General features: G+C 39.9%; 1 protein-coding gene across 1 annotated transcript in view; it reads right to left on the bottom strand.

Moving 5' to 3' along the window:
* Positions 1 to 22,388, bottom strand: part of RNF150 (ring finger protein 150) — a 74,273-nt gene that overhangs the window by 21,953 nt on the left and 29,932 nt on the right. The window contains exons 2-4 of the mRNA XM_064711332.1: positions 9,944 to 10,194; positions 4,655 to 4,726; positions 4,168 to 4,250 (exon numbers count right to left, since the gene is read on the bottom strand). Of these exons, the coding sequence (XP_064567402.1) occupies positions 4,168 to 4,250; positions 4,655 to 4,726; positions 9,944 to 10,194 (406 nt within the window). The remainder of the gene's footprint in view (positions 1 to 4,167; positions 4,251 to 4,654; positions 4,727 to 9,943; positions 10,195 to 22,388) is intronic.

Genomic DNA, 22,388 nt, shown 5'->3' with positions numbered 1-22,388 from the left:
AGGCATGTGTAATTTTACATTTAGAAGTCTAACCAACAGATTTTCTTGAGTTTGTTAGTTCAGTGTTAATTCATTATGTCTTACCTTTCAGTTACATGAAATTGTTGTTAGTGATTGGTTTCCTTAATTATATAATCAAACCCATCAATATTCTTATTGGCAAATATTTGAAGCACGTTTGTGCCAAAATAATCAGTCCATTTACAAAACCTGAGATATTTATGAATCTCTCAGAAAACAAAACAGATTTCCAAAATCTGTTTTGAATAAAAAATACATAGTTTCCACCAAGACATTTTACCATAGGCCAGAAAATTCCCTTTTGTTTTCAATTTCCAGCTTTGAAAGCCTCAGTCAAACTGGGATTCATATTAGAGAATTTCATGATGTTTGTTCATCACCAAAAGCTTGGAACACTTTCATGCCTGAAAGACTTTAAAATCTGAAGTTCAGTGTTCCTAAAGTTGGCTTCAAAAACAATATTCTAAAAGAAATCCTAACAACACCAAGTAATTTAAAAACATGACAGATTTTGTCACTTTGCACATCTCAATACTAATTTAGCACACTGTATTATGACTCCATTAATTTCAGATTTAATATGTACTACAGAGGGAACTTGATTATTGACAGAAATCCACAGAATAATGGAATGCTACTGAAAATCAGATGAAGGTTTGCCTTTTAAAAACTTTTACTGCATTATACGATTAGAGCTCTTACAATATCTGTTTTGAACATGTAAACATTTGTGCAGCAAAGCAAGGTGGCAGGCTTTGCAGATTTGGATTTGAAAGTTTATTGGGTATAGCGCTATGTACATGCTAATGGCATTCAGCTAATTGTCAATTGTTTCATGTTCCAAATTCAAGCAAAAGAAATGTCAGCATAAAATATGACAAGAGAACTGCAGCATTTCACTGTCCCACGGTAAGGCAAAGATGTAAAAAGATCAACTGCACCAAAGATCCCTCCCTTTGCAGTTCTGACTGAGGCAGGTTTTAAATGGAAGGAGGTGATGGAGTCACCATGGGTGATTTCAGAAGCAATGACCCAAACAGGAAAACAGTGAGAGATGTTTCAAGCTCAGGCTCAGGACATGGCTTTGACAATCAAAGTCAAAGCTAGAAAAAAATACAGATTTTTTCCCTATTATGTGCAACCACATTCATTACAAAATGATGTTGATTTGAAAAGTTTCTCAAAAGAACTGCAATTGATGAGCTGACAGAGAGGAAGGTGAGATGTTGTCAGAGCCTCAAAAGGATTTTTATGACGGAAAGGAAACAACTGTTCCCCACCTCTCCCAGGGACAAGCAGCACAACGATGTTGTTTAAACTGCAGCAAGTGAGATCCAGGTTACACAACAAGAAAGGCTTCACCACAGCCAAGGTAATGAAGCACTACAATAAATTGCCAGGGGGTTTGCAGCCTTCATCCCAGGAGACTGCAGAGTGTGTTGGAAAAAGCTGCCAAGAATGATGTGTGTGCATGTCAGTGCCCTGTGCTGCTCCAGAGGGCTGCCTTCCTGGGACCCCTGCTTTTGTTTGAAATGTATTTGTGGCTTTTTTAAAGATGCAATTTTAATCATACAAGAAAAAAAAATCATGTCGCACTCAGTCCAAATAATAACAATAACAATAACAATAACAGTAATAAAGGAATTATAAATATATATTGTTAATTATTATTATATATAAATTATATATAATATATTAGTTATATATAATTATTTATATAATATAAATATATAATTAAATAATGTTATCTTTTTTTTTTTTTTAGTACAGCTATTGTAAAGTGTTCAGCTTGCCAACGATTTTGAGAGGCTTTTTTTCCAGATGAAGGGAAACTATTCTCCACTCAGCTTCCACTCCTATGCAGAAAGAGAGGTACATCCCTGATAACCCCAAGTAAGAGCATCAGTTGCCTGGATTAGACCTAGGGCTGAAGTAAAGAATTTAGAATTTTTGTGAGAGGCTGAGTAGCATCCAACAAGAAGGCAAGATGGTGTGAGATTTTGGGGGGTGCATGTACAGCATTATTTTCTTCTGAGAAGGACAAAAGAAGATGATGAGGGTGAGAGGAAGGAATAAAAGGGAAGAATGTGTGTGACAAAATAGTTTTCACAGGAAGATAATAAAAAGAGAAAGCAGGAGTGAAAACTGAAATCACAGCTGTTCGTGGAGTGAAGGTTCAGGGAAAAAGAGTGAGTTGGAACAGGGTCAGAGAATGTGTTTATCAGTGAAAGAAATGAAATGGCAAAAACAAGAACCTATGAGGCGCTCAGCAGAGATAGGGCTGGAAGCAATGTCTCACCTCCCTACAGAAGTTTAGTTAGTAAAAGTTTAGTAACAGGCACACACTGGGAGCAGCAGGGCCAGCACGTTCTCCAAAGCTGGAGCACAAAAGGCAGTGGTGTTCTGAAACTGGAGATGGAAGACAAGCAGAATGAAGTAAGGCTGTGACAAGAGATGACACTCCAGGAACAATAAACTTGGCTACATTTGATCTGGTGTCAGTGCCCTTAAAGACAACTTCAGGGATGTTTGCTACCATTAAACTTAAAACCAGCTGCAAGTCAGCACTTTTTACTGCTATCAAGTGTCATTCCTTGTTTGTTTAATACACTCTGTAGAGTGAAGTTTATTATTCAGTCAGCTGTACGAGCTACCTGACGAAGACAGAGGGGAAGAAGAACAAGTTCACTGGTAATTCTCCTCCGAGCTCTCCAGAGTGGGGTACACAAGAACAGCTATCCAGAGCCAGCAGCAAAGAGAGGACAGCTGGGAAAACAAGACTAGTAAACATGTATTGTTTTTTACTTCAGAGCTCATCCACTGATATACTGGAGGTTTAATGAGGTTCCCATGCTAGAAAATGCACATGGCTCAACTGAGGATACTGGAGCAGGAAAACTACAGAGTCTGTAGGGTCTGTAGGTCTTTATTAGGATATAACACTCTCCTACTCACTTCAAAGAAACAGAAATGAATCCACTCTTTGTTTTGGATGAGGAGATGAGATTGAAAAGAGCAGAAAGAGTCATGAGTACCATTTCATGTTTCAGAAGTTCAAACCTGTGCAGGTATTTAAAATACTGACTGCCCTTGCAGTTTGTGCAGCAGGAAAGCCAGGGTTGGTGAAAGAGCTGCTTGAGAAACACCTTTGAGTTGGTGTAACTCCAGCCTGCTAAGGCTCAAACTGTGGGTATTTTACAAGGCAGTTCTGCTGCTGCTACCCTTTTAGCATGAGTCACTTTCTGGGTGACCTTTCAAGCCAGCCAGAACCAAACACCACCTGTTAACTCTGTGTTTCCTATTCCCTCTGCCTGACACAACGCCCTGGATGACAAGGGCTCATTGAATTATGAGGCAGGACACAGTGAAAGCTAAAGCTTGGACATATATTTCAGCTGTTGTAGATCTACCTCAAAACATTGCCTGTCTCTATCATGCAAAATTTCCAAGCTTTATTCTGCTTCTGTACTAACAGGCTTGATGCCAAACCAAGGTCCTCATTTTCTGGTAGTTTCTCATTTTTCCGTATTTCTGCTTCATAAAGTGATGTGTTTGTGTCTGCTTATAGAAAAAAAAAAGAGTTCACATGCAATTTGTCATTGTGGGGAATCTGCAGTAGGTCAAATTTGTGATTAATCTGTTGCTTTGTGTTAGCCATTTCATGATGGCAGTAAACAGATTTAATGAATCACATGAACTAACAGAAATGGACAGCTTGTAACATTCAAATATCTACTATAGCAGGAAAATAAACAAGTATTTTGGTTTCTCAAGCCAGTGAACATGACAAGTCAGAGGCAAATTCTCCTAAGGCATTCATTCTAATTAGAAAAAAAACAGTGAGGAAAACAGATAAATCAAAACTTCAGTTTAAAAATCCTGCTAAAGACTTTATTATAGGCTCAGGTCAGACAAAATTTCTGGCTACCACACGAAACCCTCAGGGTCTCACCACCAATCACTAGTTTCACTTCATGTTAAATAAAGAAGCATTTCAGATATCTTTACCAAGAGATTCAGAACAGGCCAAAATAATAAATTCACCCTTCCCTCCCTGAGTTCTCAGGTAATCTCACCACTGTGAAACTGAGAGCAGAGACTGTCTTGAAGTAGAGATCATTAGAACTAAAAGCACATTCAATTTACCTGCAAGGCAATATCCTGACAACATCATTGGGCTTGTAGCCTTCGATACAAACAGCACAGTTATCAAAGTCTGGCTCAGTTTCCTACGGGAAAGAGAATATCCATCATATTTATTTCTTAGTTTGTTAGCTAATCTCTTCATACACGAGCCTATGTGACAAAGTAAAACAGTCACTGAAGCACATTGCAAATCCAGTAACGCATTTCAAAAGCAGCAAGTCAGATTTTCTGACACGTTTCCAGCTGGAAACTTGCAGTGAGAAGCATGCAGATTTAGTTTGTATGTTTTAACTTTCAGAATTTGTTGCATCTTTAACCGAATCACCCCCTCTCCATACTCAGCTTCACCCGTAACTTGCTTACCAGCACTGAAGGACACAGCAGCTAAACAAGCAATTGGCATTTCTGTTCTGCCTCGTTGTTCCAGAGGTCTACAGGAATCCCCAGCACAGAGTTTAATTTAGTAACAAGCATTTTGAAAAATTACCTTGTCACCTTTCCTGATGGTCCTGACTTGCAGCTTGCTGATTGCTTTCTTCGCAGCATCTCCAAGGCGCCGCTGCAACACAAAGGTGGCTCTAAGCAAAGAGCATCTCATCATGCACAAATCAAACCTTTTCCTCCCTGGGCTTCTTAATAATTTTAACTACATGGAACAGGAGAGTGTATAGATATAAACATAATAATTCATAAAAAGGGCAATAGGTGTTCAACAATAGGGTGAACAATAGGTGTTCGATGCTGCAGCAGTGCGTACCAATGCAGTAACAAGTCCATTATTTGGTTATCCTACTTCTTCCCTCTCTTTTTTTAATGACACTTGTTAAACACAAAAAAATACTGGGCAGTTAGCAGAGTGAAGGCTGAACTTTATTCTTACATGTTCCATAACTAGTTCATGATCTTCAGCAGGATACAACTCCTGAAAGTGAGCTGTTAAATTTTTTAACTACAAAAACTCTGAATAATCTCTCCTGTATTTTTTCCTGCAATACAGAGTTGCCTATTTCATAAAAATGAGGTGGAAGCATCTGCAGTTTCTTACAGGTACAGCACTATATAGTCCAGCGGTAACATCCTGTCCATACATAACCATTTACTCATTCTTTGCCTTTCTATCATTTCCTCCAGTGGACCATAAAGTGATTACCACGTGATGTTTCTGACTGTTCCCCCACATTTCCAAAACACTGTTACTGTGCTGGCAGGGTCACAGCCACCAGGGTTAAAGCCTGACACAAAGCACCCTGTGCTCAGACACTGCAAAAGGACGTGTGTGCTCCTTGCAAGAGGCTGGGAGCATCGCAGGGCAGCTCACACAGTCACTGGCCAGCCATGGAGCTTGTCCTGTGTCAGTGCTAAAGGACCTGGCTGCTCACTTGTGCTAATCCAGCCACAAGGCAGTCGGGAGACAGTCTCACAGGCTGGAAAAGCCTTTGGGAGGTCATGCATTCCCACCCCCTGCTCAAGGCTGGATCAACTTCAAAGTCAGAGCTGCGTTAGTCAAGTTTTGACTATCTCCAAGAAAGGAGATTTCACAACCTCTGTGGATAATTTGTTCCAGCGCTTGACCAATCTCGGCCTCTTTTCTTCTCTAAACACACTAATGGAATTTCCCTTTCTGGTAATTTGTGACCATTAGCCTGTGCACTTCCAGGAAGAGGCTGATCCTGACTTCTCTCTGGCCACCCTTTCTGCAGCTGGAAGCACAGCTGCCATGTGCTTCTGCCCCCAGACCATCCTGTGACCCTGCTCTGGGCATTCCTCGTTTTTCCATGCCTCTCTCACATGGTTTCATGCAGCAATGCCCACTCCAATGTTTTCTTTAAAACAGTTCATGACACAGCATGTTCCAATTTGCCACCAATAAATGACCTGAACCCTTCCCTTTGCCTCCTTTCCCCAAACACATTTCTAGCCATGTGTTGCTAGAGAGGAGAGACACTTAGGGCCTTTGGTGATCCAGAAGACATTCAACTTTCTGAGCTGGGAAGCTGCAGAGTTCAGAGGGGCCTGTCAGCAGCAAGGGTTTCCAGCTGGAGGGGCTGAGAGCACGCGGCCAAAAACAGAAGAAAGTTTGAGGTAATTCATAAGCTGAGACCTAATCACCACACAGATGTGACCACTAAACTGCCACTTTGGTCTTCAGATTCAATTAAAATCACTCGATTAAATTTAGACAGTTAGTTGGTTGGATTGGAAAGCTGACAAAACACATGCAATATCGACAGCAGAGTGCAATTTCAGATCTGGCTAAAGAGGTGAAGACAATCTTGGCTATAAAGGAGATTTACATATGAGCTTTCCAGCAACTTAATTGTTGCACATGAAGGAGTATCTTGTAGTTAGACAAGATCTCTTTCTGTGGTCCATCTTTCTCAGAGTCTCCCTTAAATAAAAGAATCAATGAGAGTTGGAAACATTTCTTGTCTGCTATTTGGTTCTTTAATGTGAATCAAAGACAGACTGATAACATGCAGCCAGACAAGAGCCATTATGTCATGCTTCAGAAAGTGCTTGTGATCCCTTTTTATCATTACTATTACTTTAATGAATGAAATGTCTCAGTTCTTTTTTGCACATTCTTGAAGGGGAAAGGACAAGATTAAAAACTCCTCTACATCTTTGATTTGATTGCTTTCATGTTTTCTTTCTCTTATCTATCGTAAATATAGATAAGTTCATAACTTACACATAAATAAGAATAATTTAGTTTCTGAAAGAACAGGAATTCCTTGGTCTAAAGTCGTAACTTCAAAGGATTCTCTCATTTGAATGCAAGGCATGCTATCAATAACCAATTATTTTTCCCAAAAGATAAGAGGCATTACAGCAGTTTAAGGGTTTAAAGTGAGGCTTAGAGTTTACAGTCATAAATCTCATAATCTCATTAGCAATGCTGCAACATTCAGTACTGGACTGGAAGGAGTTAAGCATGTCAGATGCAGTGGTCTTGAGGAGATGGCAATGCTGAATTGTCTCTGGAACTTAACTTGTCATGTAATTCTAATTCTGCTTCCAATTAGCTCTACAATGTGATATTTCTTGATTTAAACAATTTCCACAGCCTTTTACAAAATCTCTCAACTCTCCCATCTTCAGGAGCCCTCCAGGAGCAAGCTGCTGAGGAAACAGATTTTCTTACACAAATTTATTCTCTTCATGTTGAAAGGATTCATCAGCAAGGCAACCACCAACCTCCTGGACATCTTGCTAGATAGGAAAAAAGGTTCAATCAATGTGAATATTACTACCTATCTTCTACTTCCATATGTAATGTGCAGTTGTCTGTGCCAGAGGCACTCTCAAAAATTAAATGTATTAAAATAGAAAATTAAAATAAAAACAGATATCTCACCACGTTTGTAGCCGACACCCTGGCTGTAGGTGCACAAGCCCATGGTGGAAGACAATTCTGTGCTCTACTGCACTGATCCAAGTGGGGATGAATAGACCCTGGCATTCAGCAAGAATCTCTGAAATCCTGATTCTCCACTCATCAAAATCAGGCACCTAATTGGAGTAAGCTGTGTCTTCCTCCTGGCATGTGAACTTAGATTTTGCACACATGATGAGTAAGAGTGGTGGCTGAGGATGTAGATGGACTATGTCCAGGTTTTATCTCACTGTGGAGTCACAGCAAATGATTCCAGGAGATTTTTCAGTCTCTCTGGCTTCCTCTCTCAATAGCTGGACTCACTGCTTTCTTGATGGTAACCAAATCACTTTGTTTTGGATTTACTGCTTGCTCAGAAACTTACACTTAGTGAAAGAAAGGAAGTGGACTTGGAGAGTCACCAGATAGAGAGGGACTACACAAAAGTGTTTATGAGGCCTGACAAAAGGACAGCATGATTTTGATCAGAAATTTGTGATCTCATCCTTGAACTACAACAGAATGTGTCAAAGAAAAAGAAAACCCAGAACCTGATGGAAAACAAAGAGGAAACTCATGGGAAGGGCAAGAGCAAGCTGAGCTCTTCTGAACTACCTACATCATTATATTCTGTAGCCAGGACTAAAAGAAACAAGACTAAAAAGCCACAGCAACCCATTAACACAAATAAAAGAGTTTTGTTTACATATTGCTACTGTTTTCATATGAAAAGAGCTAACAAAGAGACTAGATGTCAGACAAAACTGTATGAAGAAAACTGCATGAAGACTTTTTAGGTTGCTTCTTATAATTGCCCAGTTTTTCCCTTCAAAATAATAATATTAATAATTAATAATATGTAATTACTTAGGAGGCATCCTTTCTTATTGTTCTAAAGAACAGAACTACCATAATAACCAAGCTGTTAAAACCTCTCCATAGGACAACTGCTTGTGCACATGTAGGTCTCATTCAAACTTTGGAAAGAAAATACTGAAAAGGAAATATGTTTGAACATATAAAGACATCAGTTTCAAACTACAACATATTACCTGAATGAGCTTCCTATTTTGCTGAGTTTCATGTTTATGTATGTCTATTTACACTGCTAAGCTGCCTGTATAATTACTTGACTGAAAGCACACTTACTCACACACACAAATTAGGCACGCATGTGCTTCTGCAGACAAAGCATCTAAGAATTACCCCAGACGCTGCAGTCACAGCGAATCTGCTGCCAATGATGTTCCAATTCCAGCTGGGATAGTCTTGTTCTTGCTATCCAAAATTCCAGACTGTATATTTAAATGGAAAATACATTCTTTCTGTCTGTAAATACAGAGCAGCTGCTCTCCATCTCAGAGGATGCCTGAATTTCAATGGGGGAAGGCGAGGGATTCCTACACATCAAGTATTTGTTACAAAGTGTGTAGCAGGGCTTTTCTCTACCAAATGATAGTCCATACTCTGAGTTTTACCTTTTCTGCAGAATAAGCTAGGTAACCCTCCTGGCCCTGACAGTAATTTATTGAGGGTTCAGAAAGCTCTCTGAATTACAGTGCATTTTTTACATACAGTAAAATGGTTATCTCTTCAAATTTCATGTGTTGATAACATTTTCTACTGTACCATTAGGTTGAAATGTACAAGCCTCAGCTTCCCAGTTCTGCTGAGATAGCTGCATCTGGCCAAGAAAATATTACATTTATTATTAATGTTGCTATTATTATTCACTGCTGAACTACCATAAAGATGGGCAGTGCTTTACAAAACCACTGCTACTGATGTCTCTTCAGCTCTATAGGCTTTTTATCTCTTTCAAGGGCTTTGGAAAAGATGCCAAAACCAATAACAATGGTTTAATAACATTAGTGGCTATCACTACAGTCCTGTTCAGTGATCATTGTCAAATGAAGAGCAACACTTCTCTTTCTAGCCCAAGATCCTTCTAAGGAAACATTAAAGTGAGAATAGGGGTTTTTTTTCCCCCTTTCTTCACTCATCAAGAACACTGCTTGACACACACATACCTCACAATGCATTTTGATCTCAAGGGTCTTTAGTTGTACACATTGCTATGACATTGGGCTATATGTACCACAACAATATTTTCACAAATAAACATCACCTTTCTGTCTATTTTTTTGTGTTTTGCATAAGGAAAAAACCCCATAATATACATACACTATTCATTTCTGTTTTTCCTTGAATCCCATCTATACTGGCATAAGTTTTGGATTTTCCCAGTCATTTTAATGTTCCTATTCTTTTCACCTTTATTGGGCTTTCCTTTGGTTGCCTGTTTTTACTACACACAGACAATTTCTTTAACTTTTACTCCTACAACAAACCCTGCGGTGATGTTTTGGAAACACAAGCAGTCTCTCCAGCCCTGCTGACCTGATTTCTGTCTCTGGCGTTGGCGTAGCGGAACCTCTGGATGTAGTAGAAGACCAGCCATGCCAGGGAGATGATCATCAGCACGATGAAGGAGATGGAGACGAACACCACTGAGGTGCGACTCACGTACTTCTGCAGGTTGCGCGTCCCGATGGTGATGTACATCATCACCGTGATGTTCCTCTCCAGCAGGCTCACTATCTCCTTGCCTTTGGGCTCGGGAATCATTATTGCTACCACATCTTCTAGGCCTAGCAGACAGAGAGAGAGAAGGAACCTTAGGTAAATCAAGTGATCACCAAACAGCAATCTTAGAATCACAGATTATCCTGAGTTGGAAGGAACCAAAAGGCAATCATAGGATCACAGATTATCCTGAGTTGGAAGGGACTCACAAAGATCACTGAAGTCCAACTCCTGGCCCTACACAGGACATCCCAAGAATTCCACCCTGTGCCTGAGAACTTTGTCCAAATGCTTCTTGAACTCCGTGAGGCTTGGTGCTGTGACCACTTCCCTCCGGAGGCTGTTACAGGGCCCAACTATCCTTTGGGTGAAAAATCTTTTCTCAGCATCCAACCTAAACCTCCCCTGACACAGCTTCATGCCATTTCTTCAGGTCCCATAACTGCTGACTTGAGAGAAGAGATCAGTGCCTGCCCTGCTGCTTCCCCTCCTGATGAAGTTATAACCGCACTGAGGTCTCCCCTCAGTCTCCTCCTCTCCGGGCTGAACAGACCAAGTGACCTCAGCCCCTCCTCACACAACTTCCCCTCCAGGCCCTTCACCATCCCCGTGGCCTCCTTTGGACCCTCTCTAATGGCTCCATGTCTATTTCATTGAGGCTTATCTGGATGACATTGCTGCAAACACTGCAAAAAGAGAGGTGCACTGCATCCAACACCCCATACACATTTATGACAGTCTGTTTTGTAGGGCCATGAGTCTGTCAGAGAAGCCCCTCCAAACTCTGCATTTGGATCAGAAACACTTTCAATCACAGATTCCCACATGGTTTCACAACCAGAACTCACCAAAGCATCACTGCTCTTGCACCAGGCTGGCACCCAGAGAGCAGCTCCACATGCTTCCAGTGGCTCCCACAGCCCAAGGCCATGCAGCAATTTGTGACTCTTTGCTGGGAGCTGGGCTCTCCAACCAATAACATTTACAGTCAAGATCACTGATTAATTCCACAAAAATGCACGTCAGCACTGCTGAGGGAGCAAAATCCTACTAATGGGATGAAGCAGGGACTTCCTACAGTGCTGCCAGGCCTTCTGCCATGACCCTGTGAACTGGGCCCTCCACTGATCCAGCTATCCTCAACTTTACACCCGTTTTCCTCTCTGTACAGCACTTTTTGATGTTACCTGCATCAGACATTGCTGAAAGTATTTTCCTTTTAATTTTAAATCCCCTGTGTACATGAAATATATGTGGTCTGAAATTATCTGGGAATCACCAGATTGTTAAATGCCTTTAATGCCTTTAATGCCTTTAATGGCCTCACAAATAAATGATCACTGCTTTACAGTTTAATATTAGGGATATTCTGTTCTTTCACTTCATGAAACAAGCACGTAGACAATTTTTACACCTAAACTATGTTTTGCAATAGCCAATTGCTGTAAGGAGCTAAGGGCAGATAGGGTGTACTGTAATGTAAAAAAGTGCTAGGAGCAGCAGCAAATGAAATGGTCACAAACTGGCATTTAGAGAGGTAAAACTGGGAGTGTCTGAACTGAAAGAGCTGTGCTGGGGTGGGGCCTCAGAATTTGACATGAAATCCCAGGAAATTGGCTGATGCTGTTAATCCCATGGCTGTCTGTCATTTTACTGCGGCAGGAGGAGAAAGCACTGCAGCCATGGGGCACTCATGGAGATGGACGGGATCCCTCGGCCACAAATGGAGGTGTGGGAGGGTGACTTGTATTTATAGCAGCATCCCTCTCCCTCCAAGCTGCTACCCAATGTGAGCCTCACCAGTTCAGCACTGCACCCTGCTCCTCAAAGTCCAGCTTGGACGTTTCTCCACTGAGAAATCCTGGGAGGTATAGCCCAGGTTTTCAAATGGATTTGGATGCTGAAGGCCACGAGGTGTTTGGTAGGCCTTCGGATGTACACATGGGGATGGTGCTCAGCAGAAAACCCTAATTGTGGTGGAAATTTTATAAAATTCTGCTGGGTGCCTGCATCAGCTGGAGGCACTCAAATAGCTGCGGCAGACAGAGAAATGTGCCATGACGGTGGGAACTGAGCCCTGGTCTCTCAAGGCTCAGAGGACAAGTGCAAAAACACCACCCTCTTTCCCTCAAGAGGCTTTCCATCATAACACTTCCCTGATTATGAACAGGTCACTCAATGGATAGAGAGGATCAAACGTTTGGCTGAGTCAGGAGTTTCAGATATTCATGACTGGAAACTTAACCTTCCTGCTGATACTATAAAGCATTGCTGTTTTTTAAGCTATTCCCCTTTATTTTTTCCCAGCAAGAGTCTACCATCAGCAGTCAAGACAAATCTAGCCTTGCAACTCTTCTGATACCTATTTATTACAAAAGGCTAATGCAAACATTACCCTAATGGCCTAGGGAAAATTTGCCAAGTCTCAAAGTGGCTGAGAAGGGCACTGGTGCCACGCCAGTAATTTTCCTGCAGTCAAAAAGAAAAATTGTCTGGAGCAGGGCTTAGCTGTCCACATGACTTCCTTTGTTCTTTTCCCCACCTTAAAAAAAAAAAAAAATCATTCTACAGGAAAACTGAAACACCGATCTCATGCATAGCCAAAAAAAAACCCACAGTGAAAAATTCCACAGCCAATATTACTGAATTTAATCAACTGCTCTCAAAAGCCACCACTCTGTCCAAGTGACTTATCCAGCACTGACCTTTAACATCATGGTCAGTACAACCCAGGACACTGCATGGACATCTCCATGAAAATGGAGACAGAGACAAACCTAGCAGAAAACACAGGTACTATCATAACAATTTAATCATCTTGAATCTTGCACGTCTTAAAAAACTTTAACAATGTAGTTTAATTATGTTCAATTATATTATAGTTTAATATAGCTTTAGTATATTTCTGGGCACAGGACACTAAGCAAATTGCCATGGATGTATACTAAATAAAACTTTTTTGAAATGCAATGTAGAAGACACTGTTATTCCAAGAGGAAAACAGATGCTTTTATTTATTCAAACCCTTAATATATTTAAAATTTCAGACTATCTGGTTATTTTATTGGAAAATATTACCACTTGTAATGAAGCATTGCTGGAAAAAATAACCAGAGCAGTGACAAATAACAATCAGGTTTTTTTTTATGTTTTACTGGTTTTATGATAATTTCTCCAAGACATTATAGAGAATGCTATTTATCAATCATGCTATTAAGCTATGTTTTAAATCTCAAATATGTTCACATTAGGAAGAAAATAAAAGGAAAATAAAGTAATTTATAAGTTATTTTTCTTTTATCCCTTTTTAAACAAAATATTTGTATTATCTCCGTTTCACATAAGCTGCAACATATGTAAAAAGTATGCAAATTAAAGAAAGGAAATAACATAATGAGACATCAGTGTTAGAGGTGCATTTTTATGCCCCAGTACACATTTCCTCAACAGATTTAAAAAAGACAAAGGATCTAGTAACATGTACTGATGCTTCCCTGGCAAGTTAAATGCTACCCCTGCTTTTCATTAAACACACCCACAGTGGGAACTGCATTTTGTGGCACTCTTGTTCCCTAACACATTTCTTTTCTTTTTCTGGCCAACATTAATGCAGAATTTGACATCAATTTTTAAGCAGCTCTCAGGATGAATCAGAGATCCATAAATCAAAGGCATTTAGGCTGCAGTGAATGGATTTTATTCTTCTTTTTTGGGCTAGGAAACATTTAACATATCAGTGTTCTAATGAAACAAGTAAGGCAGAAATTACAGGCATTGGGGGTGATTTAAGTAATTTTACCTTGCTGAAGCATACCTGTCTAATCGAATATTTCTGGGTGGAGAAAATGCATGCTTTGGGAAAAGATCCAGACGACCCTCTCCAAACCACCCTCTCCATGGAAATACATTTCAGCAGGTATGGCCTCATGCAAAACCTGCAAACTTCAAGGGTAACCATCTGTTCACTAGTGACAGAGGAAATGAAAGACTTCAGAGCAGGAACAGTGGCTTTTGTAGCAGAAATGAACAAGTTTTACACCCAGGAGATGTACATAAATGCACACCTTAGCTGCAGGCTGTGCTCACAAACCTGTGACATTCCTTATTTTGCTCTGGGAGCTCTCAGAGGTGACACTGAACACAGTCCTCTCCTCTCATTAGCAGTCAGGCCCAGCTGCTCTTTTAATGCTTTGTCAGTTTTTTGATGGAGACTCTAAATCGTGGTCTTTCTGACACATTTTACAAGAGGCAGTTTAATTCTTCATGCTTGGCAACAGCTAGAAGTCAGTCAGAGAAGTTAATTGAACTATTTGAATAGAATTTCAATTGGGGAAGCATATAGAGTCTTCGCTCCAAGATATCCTATCAAGATATAAATAAAGATTTGTCTTATATTGTAGATCAAGAAGTAAAGATTTTGTAAGTGAAAATCCAAACACTATTTTGAATTCAGAAATTGCCCTGACATTGCCCAGTGCTCAATCTGACTCCAAGCCCAGGAACAGAAGCTTTACAGGAAGGTGCAAGAGCCTGAAAAACTCTTCCTTACTCCTTGAAGAAATTATTTTGTTTTTAGGAATCCATTTCAGCCGTGTCAGGGAGTTCAGTGGTGGTGGTGGTGGTGGTGGTGTTTTCTGGGGGCTCAGCAGTGCTCCCTCTGCATAAGGACTCACTGAGCTCTCCTGCCACAGCTTGTGCTGCTGCCCACTTCCCTGGGAATGGATTTTATGCTATGGTCTGGATGAGGGGTAATATTTTAAAGCAAATTTGGAGCAAAGAACAGACATTTGTTAAAAAAATACTATTTTTTTCCCTCTCCAGAACAGCAACTCAGCTGGACAATTACCACTGAAGAGAACTCCATGGTGATGGTGCTGTGGTGATTGTCTAAGCTACAGCCAAGAACAGCCTGTTTGGCCATCAGAACATACTACCTTCTGCTTCAGATCTTGCTCTCTTTGAAGAGTATTGCTTTATATTTGTGTTTGGTATCTTTCCAATGGAGTTTCATGAGAAATGGTGTCTAGGTTAATGAGAATGCCCGTATGAATTGCCCTAATATCACAGCATCACAGAAAAGTTTAGCACCCAACTTCCCTGCCATGGCTAGGGATGCCATTCATTAGATCAGGTTGCTCAGGGCCCCATCCAAGCTGGCCTTGAACTCCTACCTCAGCTGCAAAATGTGCCCTTGAACTACTATCTTCATAATTGCAACAAGGGTTCCAAGTCTTTGGGACCATCCACTGAGAGCTCAAGTTCAGTTCTGCTATTCTGCATGGTGCAATTATAAATTGATCAGAATAACAACTGATACCTGTTTTTCTTAGAAAAACCTAATAACTTAGCCTTACATTATGTTTTTGTGAACATTTGAAAATCAAAGCAATATTTTTTAAAATCTGATCTCTGAGCTTCACCCAATTTGGAGAAGAAGAAGCATAATATTATTTAAACAATGTCCTAGACACTTACGTAGGCAAACAGGGAAACATTACATTGCTGTTAAGAAATCAAAGTGGGTTTTTGCCCACAGGACTGTTCCCTGCAGGAACCTTTCCCTACTGGGCATTCAAGGCATTGGCCTCAAATTGAAGTATTAATAAATGATACTATAGGAAAAACATTGGCAGGAGAAGAGCAATATACAGTAAGTGGCAGTAATACACAGTCAACACACCGTGTGTCACAGGTGAATGGCTACAGACTGTCATCTGTAATCTCTTCTATAAACTGTCTCAGTGCCAGAGGACTGCAAAGGACACCAGTTTCTGATGAGGTTTCATAACAGATGTGGGCAGCTACAGACCAGCTTGGCCAAAGTTATTCAGTGAGATTCCTCACCCAAGACTCCTAAGCCAAAAAGGCAGTTCTGAATAAAAGAGGAAGGGGCTCACATGAGAACATGAGGGGTTAAAACACAGGATCCAGGTGTTTCATCTCCTCCCACCAACATTTCCAACTTGTTTTCCTTGTATGTTACAAAGCACAGAGAAATTTCCTTCAGCTTACCTTCTCACAAATTTCCCAATTCTCCTTGGCACCACTAGCACTCACCTTGGTCCTTTACCCATCTTCCCAAACATTTAACTATAAATCAGGTTTCCTTTAAAAGGCAAATGCAGCAGCCATGGAGAGAGCAGTGACACCTTTTCCCTACAGCACTGCAAAACAAAATTCTTTTACACAAACTATTTTTTTCCTTAGATAATCTTATTGCTATGAAACACTTGTCGTTGCAGAAGCACAAGTATCTATTAAGATAATTAAGTAACACATAGGGAAAAAAGATGTACTGATGTAAATGATTGACTACAGTATTTAAGTAAGGAATATAAAAGTTTGTTATTCTGTCCTGAATTGGACAACAACAACCTCACACAGAGCTGCTCTTGGTTAACTTCTTTTTGATGCTAAATCAAGGAGAGGCAAGATGCTTCTGACTGTGATCTTTCCTGTGGAAAGCAGCTTCAGACACTTTATTGCTGTTTAGGGACAAAGAAATTTCTGCTCATGTTTTTGCAATCAGTGCTGATCCTGCCAAGGCTGTAAGAGCTCAGGATATATTGACTTTCTCTAAATGTTATGCAGCAACTGCAGCAAAGGAAAAAGAAGTAAACAGCTACGAAGCTCACAGAATCAAATCCAGCATGATAGCTGCATTTTTGCTGGGCCTCTTTCCTGCAGTATCAGCTTGTCAGTCTGCTGAACTAACCAGTGCTAATGAACCAGTGCAGTGATACATAATCATATTTAATTACAGAAAACAGCCTGTTCTTCAAGAGGCTTTCTTAGATCCCACCTAAGGCACAAATTGTGAGACTCTGTTATCTTAACCAGGTTGGTACTTCATTATAATTGCTAAGCCTTTGCACTGGAGACCTCCCCAGAATTTTTCTTCCTTTTCTAAACCATATATACACTGCTAATGGCATACACCACTGATTTTCTGTATTGGAATCTGCACTGGGATACAAATGGGAGTTTTATGTATTAGGGGCCAGAAATGCTCCTTCATGCAGGCTTTACAGCTCAGCTGTGCTCCAACTCAGAGCAAAATATGCTACAGGGATGATTTGTATTAGTAAATTATTAAATTAGATAATGTATTAGTAAAATGCAACCTTTTCAGAGTTCTGGCAAAACACACCCACTGTCTAAAGCAGAAGCTGCTTTGTTATTTCCAGTGGAATTCTGCCAAAAGAAAATATGCCTTAAACGGCATCTCCTGTAGCCAGGGTAGAGTAAAATGCAAACATGAACCAGTTAACATGCCTGGTGCTCTTAGTAGGATGTAAATATATATTCTCTACACAGAAAAAAACACTGCCATTATTGTAGAGATTAATTATTCTTACTACATGCATTATCATGAAGCTTCTAATCTAAACTTAAGACACAGAATAGTGGTTTTTTTTCATGTACTGACCAATCCTGCCCACTTACTCATAACATTAAGAAAATATTAGTGGCATATACTACATAAACAACATTTTCCCCTGGAGAGCAGAGAACCAGGAAATTTCCAAGCCATTAAAATAGGAAAAAAAGAGAAGAAGGCATGTATGCAAAAAATAGAATTTTGTTGCAGAAATCTTGTTTGCTTAGGAACCCTGTTAGGGAAACATTCCATTTTGAGGATAGGGCAGAGCTGCTCAATCTTTGGCCTTAATTTTCAGGCATTATGGTCAAAAAGCTCATTAAAACCAGGAACCTATTCCATACACTGAAATAAAAAAGTAAAATCAGTATGAATCAGACAAAAATCAGGGAGACGGAAAACTGGAAATCTGGCAGAACAGCCAACCAAAATAAAATCTGCCATATCAGGGCAGAGTTCAGAGGTAACCTAGTGGCAAAGAAAAGTACAATCCTGGGATTTATAAACAGAAAACAATGAGCAGAAGCAAAGGGGAACTGAGAGAAACAGAATAATGGAAATGCTTGTGGCTGTGGAGAGGGTTTTTTGGAGAGACCTTGGTTTGAAAACCATAACAGACCTGAAGAATTTGAGGAGCTTCACTGAAAACAGAAGCAGGAGATGATAATTGGTCATATGTGTACAATGTCATGTGTACACATGATGTATGTACATCATGTGTATATAGATATATATCTATATATATGTATGTGCACATTTGATCTGGGTGTTACCGAACGCATATGGTCCAACTTGAGCTCAAGAGCAGAAAGCCTAATTCAAAACAAGAAGCAGAACAAATACTGAAAAAAAAAAAAAAAAAAAGAAAAACTCCCCAAATGAAACACAAGTATTTTTTCAGGCTTCAATGAGATGACTGAACCGTGTGAGCCCAGAAATAGCTGGCAGTGCTCACCAAACCAAAGCTCTGCGAGATACACCCCCCCTAAGCTAAAACTACACATCCAGCCTGAAAAGGTTTGGAATATGCAGGCCCTCTTACAGACGGAAAAAAAATAAAAAAGAAATAAAAACAGTCTTCAACAGCATGTGAAAGTCTAAATGTCTTGGAGAAAAATATTTGTATTTCTATAGAGGCACACTGTTTGTCTTTCCTGACTTCACAAGGAGAAAGCCACTGGAATGCTTTCTAATGCAGTACAGGGAAACAACTATGCTCTGGAACCTTACAGTTCCGCAATCCACGTGGAGCTTGGATATACAGCTTCTCTTAAAAATCCTTTTAATGCACACCTTGCTATGACAGTAATAGAAACATCTCAAAGGTGCATTTATATCATACGAAAAGTAAATGCCATATAAACCTTATTTTCTCACCTAAATCAGGAAGGAAAGGTCTGTACTTCTAGTTAGAAGTCACACACCTTTTCTCCTTAAAGCTGATTCTCCCAACAATGAAATGAAAGTGAAATCCCCCATTGGCTAATGCAGAACTGGTCACTTTGGGTGTAAAGTCAGCTATGGAAGACTTACTGAAGGGATGGAACACATCCACCACCACTGAAAAAGTTGTCATTTTTATTTATGCACTGCTCTTTAGACAATAGGTTTTAATAGACTGGCTCACAGGCCTTATTTTCCCAGCATAGGATATGAGCAATTCTTACTGATTCTGTATGGAAGTTACAGACATCCTAGGCAAAGGAAATAGGGCCCCAAATATCCTGGCAGGTGTAAGAGCTAAATGTTTTCTTAAACTCCTGCAGTAAGTCCAGCATTGTACAGGTTGTTATTTTCAGCAAAACAGAAGTGCAGACTTCATAAAACACCACTTTACCCAGCATCTGAATAAATCAATGCCAGGTATATGCTTCAGCTAAAACAAGTCCACAATTTTATTTCAGAGATGCGGTTTCCAAATAATTAATTAAAACAAGTTATAATTATTGAAGAACATTCCCCTGCAGATCAACAAATCCCTCTTCATCTGCTCAGCATATTATTTTCCCACTGTCAAAAGCATGTGGGCATGATAAGAAAAGGGTTGTAGCTCTGCTGTGACTTTCAGATGTAAGGTCTGTATTTCTTTCAAGACGCCATTATTTTTACATCACCATTATCAAATTTGATAGAGCTGTATACTTCATATTTGAATGACACAGAGAAATAAATCTTCTTTATCCTTCCATTTATTGCTTCTCAGCCATTCAAGTATCCACATGGGAAATGACTTAAGAAAAGACACAATTCACAGCTGTTTCACCTATTCTTCAGCTGGAAATGTAAAACAAAGTTCGTGGATGGGATAAATGCTGTCTGAAATATGCCTGCCATTTGCCTGGTACCGAATCTTGCATTGTTAATAACCAGACAGTGCTTTGTAGACCAAAGTGCTTGTGCTCTGCAGGAGGGAAAAAATATCTAAAAGAATGCGCTAACAAACTTGAAATTGTTCTCAAGATATACTTTGTCTCTTTGTAGGAAGAGCATTAAAAATTCACCACCAAAATTCTGGTTAAGAGAAGAATTTCATTCAGTTTTAGGTCCTTCCTTTTGTTCTTTCTGATTTGCCCCCTGGGAGTGACTGTCCAGGTTTAAGAATGTTTTTGGTATAGAAGTCCTCTGTGTGCTGACTTTTAATGTACCAATATTTGAGACTGCCAGGCTCACCTTCCGGGGAAATGTTCCATAATTGAAGTGTCACATAAAGTGTGTTGCTTTTTGACTAAATTCCTTTAAAGTCTTTGGTATTTCCCTCTTTTATTTCTGCAGTTCCTTCATTTCATATCATAAACACTGACCTTGCTGAACCCTTGCCTATGAATTGCTTTGAGACTGGGTCACCACCAACACAAAGGGAAGTGAGAGATTTATTCAAACCTGGCATTAATGCAAGCAAGTGGCATTTAGAGGCTTTGACCTCAGGAATAGGAACCCCAAAACATCTACAAGAATCAGGAAACTGATGTTTAACTACTTTAAAGCTAGAATCAGAAAAATTAGCGGGGAAGACACAAGAGATTTACACACCCAAGCACACAGACAGCAGCATTATCATTGTAAATGTGTACATAATGCAGTAACTTTGCATTAAAAACAAAATCCACATTCTTTGTTATGGTTGGAAAGATTTGGTGCCTGACAAGGAAGGTGTGAACCTCCCTTGAAATGGAAAATATGATCCCCTTCCTTTCAAATTATTGTCATTTAGAAATTAAGTGGCTTTCAGGCAAAGATATGGGAAAAGGAATAACAGTTATTTAACGGTAGATAGATAGATAGATAGATAGATAGATAGATAGATAGATAGATAGGTAGATAGGTAGATAGATAGATAGATAGATAGATAGATAGATAGATAGATAGATAGATAGATAGAATGATAGGTAGATAGACAGATAGATTGATAGATTGATTTTCTTCCATTTGTTGCCCAAGAGGTGTAATGAACAAAATGCACCTAGCTTAATAAAAGGCAGGCCTTATAAAGAATCCTGGAGCATTGTGGAAAACATTTAAGTCAGTACAGAAAGAGCAGAGTAAGAGCACTCAGGTTAATAAAGATACAAACCAAAACTTTGTGCTCAGTAGGAACAGTTGTTTTTACTGAAGAGTAGAACACTGGCCTAAATTACTTTTAAAGGTCCCTTCTGATGCTATTTTGACATGATTCTCTCAGTTACCAGTTTGTAGCACTTACATGCTACATCATGGTGGCTCCTAAAAATGTTTGGTAGAAATCTACATGCAAGAAAAAAGAAAAAAAAGGAGGTTAAGAAAGCCCCATTGAAACAATGTTTGAGACTTCGCGGTGGATCAGTTGTTTGTGAGCTTAACCTCAAAATATGGCAATCAAATGTTATAAAAAAGAAAAAAACCCAGACATATTAAACCTAACACTTTGAACATGGGATGCCTAAGGCTCTTTCTACAGTCTAAAAGGATGAGATATTCATCCTCTGCAGAGGCCTTGCTCGTTAAAACAATAAATGGATCTTACCTGCCTCATTCAGACAAGGGCTGCCAACTTTAGGATAACTTTGGCTAAAAAAACTCCAGGATGAATGCCTTCCAAAGCAATCCACCAGCTGCCATTGGACAACATCTGGAGGAGACCAAAGTACTCTATTCCACACCCTGAAGGCTGCCCCAAACCACAAATCTGTTCAGCTCAGTTTAATCCCAGCTGAAATGTGGCTGGAGAAAGCCCGCAAGGAATAATGGACAGTAAGAAAACCAACACCTATTTCTTTACAAGAAGCAAGAGAAAAGTCAAGGAATTCTTTTTAGACATCCATAATCAGAGGTCATAGCAGAGGCACATGTTGTTAAAAAGACAGGCTATGCCAAGGATCCAAAAGGGAGGTCACTAGGCAATTAGTACCGCGGGCTGCACTGACTTGGAATTTTGAAATCTGTCACTTCATGATATTCTCATTCCCCATGAGGGAATGAGCCATCCAGAAACACATGAAAAAAAAGATAGCATGCAAAAATAAAAGGTTCTCTTCAGTCTGATTTCTTCAGATTTCATTTTAGTAAGAAATACTGTTTGCAGCTTTCACATCAGCTCTCACGTGTCAGGCAGATTGGACAGCAGCAAGCAGAGCACACGGAGACAAACAAAAGCTGACTTCCCTCTGGCCCCAGAGGAACTGCAGTCACTCCAAGGCAGGGATCCTGCTGCTGATGGGGCCATGCAGCCCACACAAGCTGGTGCTGGTTTAACCAGAAGTGCTGCCCAAAATGCTAAAGGGCAGCAGGGCCCTTCAAGGAAAGAGATCAGTTCAGTGTCCCATTGGAGACAGGCATCAGTGGCTTTTGCTGGGATGGCAATTCCCATTTCAGATTTAGCTCTAAAAAACAAAAGTAGCATCT

The sequence above is a fragment of the Zonotrichia leucophrys genome, chromosome 4 (assembly GCF_028769735.1).
Source record: "Zonotrichia leucophrys gambelii isolate GWCS_2022_RI chromosome 4, RI_Zleu_2.0, whole genome shotgun sequence".
NCBI lineage: Eukaryota > Metazoa > Chordata > Aves > Passeriformes > Passerellidae > Zonotrichia > Zonotrichia leucophrys.
This window is presented reverse-complemented; position numbering and strand designations above follow the sequence as displayed.